General features: G+C 26.6%; 1 protein-coding gene across 1 annotated transcript; it reads right to left on the bottom strand.

The window, feature by feature from the left end:
• Positions 1 to 2,378: 2,378 nt before the first annotated feature.
• LOC105627887 lies at positions 2,379 to 2,654 on the bottom strand. Its single transcript, XM_012209160.1, has one exon. The coding sequence runs from the start codon at positions 2,652 to 2,654 to the stop codon at positions 2,379 to 2,381; it is 276 nt and encodes a 91-aa protein (XP_012064550.1).
• Positions 2,655 to 6,376: the final 3,722 nt, after the last annotated feature.

Here is a 6,376-nt window from a genome sequence, read left to right as displayed (position 1 = left end):
TATATATATAAATGTAAATATAATATCGGTAAAATAATATAAAAGAAATAGTGGAACATAATGCTCGCAACAGTAATCTCAATTTATATCCGTCGAGGAATTTGAAATGAGTGTTGGTGTGAATAAACTGAATAAAATATAATTACAAAGAAGAGATATAAATCCTTAAAAAATTTTGGCAGCATTATATTGTTGACGCTGCAACTAAAATCTATTTGAAAACTTTTGAACTTTTGCTATGTAATTTCATAGTGAAAAATTGTGTGTTTAAATAAAATAAAATTATATAATAAATTATATAATAAAATTAAAAATATTGAACTGTATTAATTTTAAAGAATAAATTTAAACTACAATATGAAAATGATGATAATTGATATAAATGATATAATGAGTGATAATTTTAGATTTAAAATATAAATTATTAGAGGTATTATCAGATATAAAGTAACAATTATAATAGAATTGAAATTTTTATAAAATACACGTAATATTTAAATGTGCAATGTGATTTATAACAAAAAAGAATTGAGCATATTTCAAATTCGTTAAATTGATATAATCTTACCTGCACTTTTGCAACATTTATGTTAAAGCATCTCATTAAATTTCAGTCTGAATTTAGAGACAAAATTATTAATTAAGGGGTCGATTCAGTAACTCTTAATGACAGTCGTTGATGTCGTGGCGCAAATATTGGCTGCGTTCAGTAGAGAAAACATCTTTGCAAAATCTTTTCAATACGATTAGTTCTTGCTTTTGGTTCCTCACACAGTTCTAAACGTATAAACCAATCATATTGAAGAATTTTACAACAGTTTCAAAGCTGCTTTCTCTGCTGAACGTCATTATGTAAAAGTAAAAAAGCTGCGTAATGACATCAACGATTGTCGTTAAGAGTTACAAAATCGGCCCCTAAATATCAATATTTTGTTTTTTTTATTGTTCTTGTTCTCATTTTTATTGTTTTTTCTTTATTCTTCTAAAAAAACGCAATACGTTATTTTAAAAAAAATCGCTTTAGAATTTGAAAAAAACGGACTTTTAAAAATTTAATTTTGATCTATGGGATTCGCATTATAAGAATTAGTTGACACATATTTACTTCGCAATACGAGTTTTCAAAGTTTCACAAGTTTTCAAGTTTCAGATTTATTGCATAACAGATTTCAGACTTTCATTTCAACCTCCGTGGATAAATGACATCTACGTTTAATTATGCATAACCGACATAAGGAAACTGTTCGCATGCTCGAAAATTAACGGGTGTACTTATCCCTCTTGTAGACTAATTCGCCATTGCTCCACAAGCGCAGACGTGTTCACCAACGAAACTGACGGAATACATTGTTACATACATTTAACACGTTTCGCAATTATAATTTTGATGGATCTAATTATCTCTGTCGGATAAAATACATGCTTCTTTGACGCAAAATAAAGTAAACTACTAAATGCTATGTAAGTAATAATTAATTAAGCGAATAATAAAAAGGAAAAGAGAAAGTAGAAATTAATTTCATTCTATGATTGCATTGTCTTGCTTTTCTTTTACAAAATAATTATTTTAATTTATCGTATTTTAGAAATTATATTTTAAAATTATATTTTTTTAATTATGCGCATTGCAAGATATTAGCAATATTTCTTCTTCCTTTTTTTTAATGTATTAATTAAGAAAACAATTGAAAAGTTATTGAAACTAAATTACAGTTATTTTGTAATGAGAATAAAATAAATTAATTACACTATAAATAATCCTTTATACACGTATATATTTATAAAAATAAGAAATATTGAGATATAAAGATATATAGTTAGATATATATAGTTATAATTAATATTTTTGGAATAATGACGATCTGAACTTACATTACAATTATAGTGTTTTTAAAACTATCAAATACGTTATCTAATTTAAATTTAATAATTATAACTGCCTTAGAAAAATTTCAAATAAATCTTTTTTTATAAAGACAATTATTCACATATCGAGATCTTTCATACATATACTGTTGAGGAACTATAATCAATTTTTTTATTCTTTTTATATTTATTTTTACGTGTTTATAAATATAGATATATTTTTGCACTATATATTAAGATTTTATAAAGTAATGTTTAATTTAACCTTCTCTTTCTTAATTTATTATAAAGTATTCAGTTTCAATAGCTTCTTCTCGCCCTATACATGTAATGTCCTTTTATCTTATTAGCTTTATTTCAGACGATATTAACCGTATAAGTGTACTCCGAAATAAAATTAATTATAAAATTAATTATAAAATTATTCTAGCCTATATTGCGGAGCATTTCTCGCTCGAAAGTACTTTAAACTTAACTTAATAAAGATATCATTTGTTTTGCGTAACAAGAAATTAACCCAGAATACCCAAATGATGTTTAATAATATAAGCGCCGTGCGCATTTGGCTCACCTGTGACCTGTGAACCTGGTTCGTATTGCAACGACGAAGCCAGTATCTTGTAAGGGCTCGTGCTTAGGGGTTGTGACCGCGCTTCACCATGGTAGGGTTGATTAGGTCGTGGCTTCACGCACGCGTCCACCGGTCCACCGTCTGGAAATCCAAAAACGGAAATCGACGAGAAGAGGACGAGTGTGAATAAAACCTTAACGTGTTCGGCAAGATGCATCTTGATCACGTCGCTTCCATTCCAATGATGCGAGAGATACATGCAAAAAAATTTTATTAATATCAGTTATTTTTGAGGATGAGCGGAATGTTTAATATTCGTAATTAACTTATGCAGATACATTATATTATATTTTCTGAGTGCTCAAATAATTTGTTTTAATTATAATGCGTTTTGTATTTACATTTATATTAATATCATTTCCGACGCTCACCCTCTTATGAAAAAATATTATTGGATTAATGAAGAAACTATTGGAAGGAATAGAATGTATGCAATATTAAATTTGAATGATTTTTAAATTATTTCCAATTGTTTTTTCGCAAATTCAATAATATTTTTACTTGAAAAATGCTTCCACAATTTAAATACCATAAGAGTAAAAATAAATATTATAGAAAATAGAAATAAATATATACAGCTGATATTTAAAAGCAGCTTATATATAAATAATATTAAATTAACCATCTGAAATTTAAATCATTGTTGATTAATTTTATAATTTTTTATACATGACTAATTTCAGAAATAAAGTTCTAATACATAAACCTATAATTTGAAACAATAAAAAAATTCATAACAAGATACTTAGGGCAAGTTTGATATAAATTAATCTGATTGGAAAAGATAAATGCCGCGAAGAGATAGTCGGAAGCGATCACTTCTTTATGCAAACGATAAATTAAATAACTTCGCGCGATAAATTACAGAAACTTACTCGAAATAGTTAGCTGTTTACACAACAAGTAAGGATAAAAAGATATTTCGTGCTCGTGACAGATCCGCACGTAAGAAACTGCAGTATTCGATTGATTGCTGGCAAGTCAAACGTTAGTAGGATCCCACCACAGGATCACAAAGCGCACTTGCGTTTACTAAATTGATCCTTCACTTTCACTTCCTTCGTCGATCCTACAACCGGTTCCACTCTTCGTTCATTTAGGAGAATATCTACGATTTACACATAGCAGAAATTACATATTGCCATAAATAGTAATTATATATGTATTTCTCATCACATAACGATACATGATGTAACTACTACTGTTTTCATCAATTATAATTATGTACGTACAAATTGATCTCTTCGGAAAACGTGTCATTATTTTTTTTTATTGCAATTATATACATTACATTATATGTAAATTTATAATAAAACTATTTATTTTCTTGTTTTCTTGAAACTTAAATATTTTTTAATTAATAAAATTCATTACAAATTACAGAATACACTTCGGTTATTTTATACTCCTAAATGCTTCTGTAATTCATTGGTAATTCAGTGAATTACATTTTAATTTTTAGACATTAAATAAGTACATAATTGAACTATTAAAATTCTCTTTATAAAAAGGAAAAATAAGATCTAAAAAGTCATTTTAAATTAAAGTGAAATGTTTTTATAAAGCTATTCATTCTAAAAAATATGTACATCATAATTTATGTAAATATATACGTGAATTTTATTTTTAATTTAAAACTATTTTTCTATGAGATTATAATAATTTTATCATCAACTGATTCTTTTATTCGTAAATTAAGTTAATTTAAATAATACAAAGTGAAAATCAAAATAAAAGATACGCTTATTAAATGTGTAATATAGTACACTCTTGGATATCTTTGTGCATCGCGCTATTTGCATTACTTTTTATCGTGCATGGCAGTCTTTAATCTTTATTATATAATTATTATCACACACACATACACACACACACACACACACACACACACACACACACACACACACACACACACACACATACACACACACACATATGCGCGCGCACGAAATTATTTACTCATTAAAGCTATTTCGTTCTGTATTCTAATTAATCTTGTTCTTTCATTTATATTTTTAAGCTCCGCAAGAGAATATATATGAATATTAATTTCCAAGATCTGGAGTGAATGGATGAAAGGAATCTATATTCGTAACAATTAAATAAAATAGATAAAATTATAAAAAGGAGAGTTCAAGAACGTCGACAGGTATTTATATATTTCGACAAAGCAATGTATGCAGTTTCCTGTTGCATGATAAAAAACTTTAAAATTTCTGTGGCATCTCGTATTTTTATCCATTTGTTACACTTATTCATTATAGCAAATTGAGTTGTTGCATATTACATTTGATTACATATTTTGCGAGTTGCCAGTACGATCCTTTCACTGCCGATTATTAAATATATGTTGTGCGTACAATTGATACGCGTTGCATTATACAAGAATTATAACATTGACCCTTACGCAATAATTTCCTTTGTATGCTACACACTCATTCACCGATTATTATACGTCTAACATTACGTATTCGATCGAGATGAGTATAGTATCATAATAATAGAATAAAATGTTCTGCAATCGTGCAAAGCAATCGTATTGCATGTTAAACTCTTCGAACGAATGCGCATAATGCAAAAGCGTGCGCGCGTTACACATACAATGAGAGCAAAAAGTACAAGGAAATTTTTTATAAAAAAGTCTTATTTGTAGAAAATAAACATCAATTAGCAATTTTATGCAATAAATATATTTTGTTCTAACATATACAAATGAGTTTCGCATATATTTCTGATATTATAAATTAAATTTTTCGATTGTACTTACTTTTGAGTTAATACTTTTTGAGTATCCAAATAATGGAACTTTTAATTTTCGCTTATTTTTCAGATGATATATTTTCTATTAATTAATACACACCTTTTTGGTATATATAATTTAAGAAAGAAATATACAGTCTATTTTATATTTTATGAATAAATTGTTAATTATTCAGCAAGAAATGATCAATTAAACGTCGAATCGACGTCAAATTGTTGAAATCATCGTATCGATATTGATTCGACATCATTTGATGACTCATTTCTCGCTGGATAATATTTACTTTTTAAAAATAGTTTTTTTAAAAAATATTTTCTCTGTACGAATACTTTTTGTACTCACTGTACATGTACTCTGATGTACGTGTATAGTGAATTCACTCAATCAATGCGACTTTTCACACTGTATTATTGATTTTCCACGGCCTTTTCAGACCGTCTCGGTTGTATACACGATGGGAATACTTTTTTCAGATTGCTTCGTAATCACATCGCAAATCACATCAAATTTATTTATTGTATTCGTTGATTTACAAATATCTTTCCTGTTATCTTAAAACATGTACAAGTTCTCGCAATACGTATTTTTTCTTATAAAAAGTTGATAAAAAAACTTACATTTTAATCATTCAAAATATTTTTAATTAGAATAATATTTTTCTAATTAAAGTAAGTTTGTTGCTATAGATCATATTTACATGTCATTTTTAAATAATTATTATATGTATACAATTATTAAATTATATGTATAAATACGTATATAATTACATGTATATTGTACAACAAAACTGTCACCCTATATAAGAACTCATCAAAGTCATCTAATAAGTAAAAATTTATATACAATATTTTTACTTATTTATATGCAATAAATGTTATAATGTAGAATACATCTTAATAGTAGGATAATATATCTTAATCTATTGATTGGTTTGAGGTATAAATACAAGAAAAATATATCAATTTGAACACAAACAGGTGTGGAGTGTAATGTTCTTCTATCTTATTCTTCACAGCTTTTACTATTAAAAAAATGCAAAATTATTATAAATAGTTTCTTAAATCTTAACAAATGTTGTCACATAAATTTTCTAAAGTTAATAAATTATTTTGGACAAA

Source organism: Atta cephalotes, assembly GCF_000143395.1.
Source record: "Atta cephalotes unplaced genomic scaffold scaffold00010, whole genome shotgun sequence".
Lineage (NCBI taxonomy): Eukaryota > Metazoa > Arthropoda > Insecta > Hymenoptera > Formicidae > Atta > Atta cephalotes.
The sequence above is the reverse complement of the archived record's forward strand: the minus strand, read 5'-3'. Positions and strand labels throughout refer to the sequence as shown.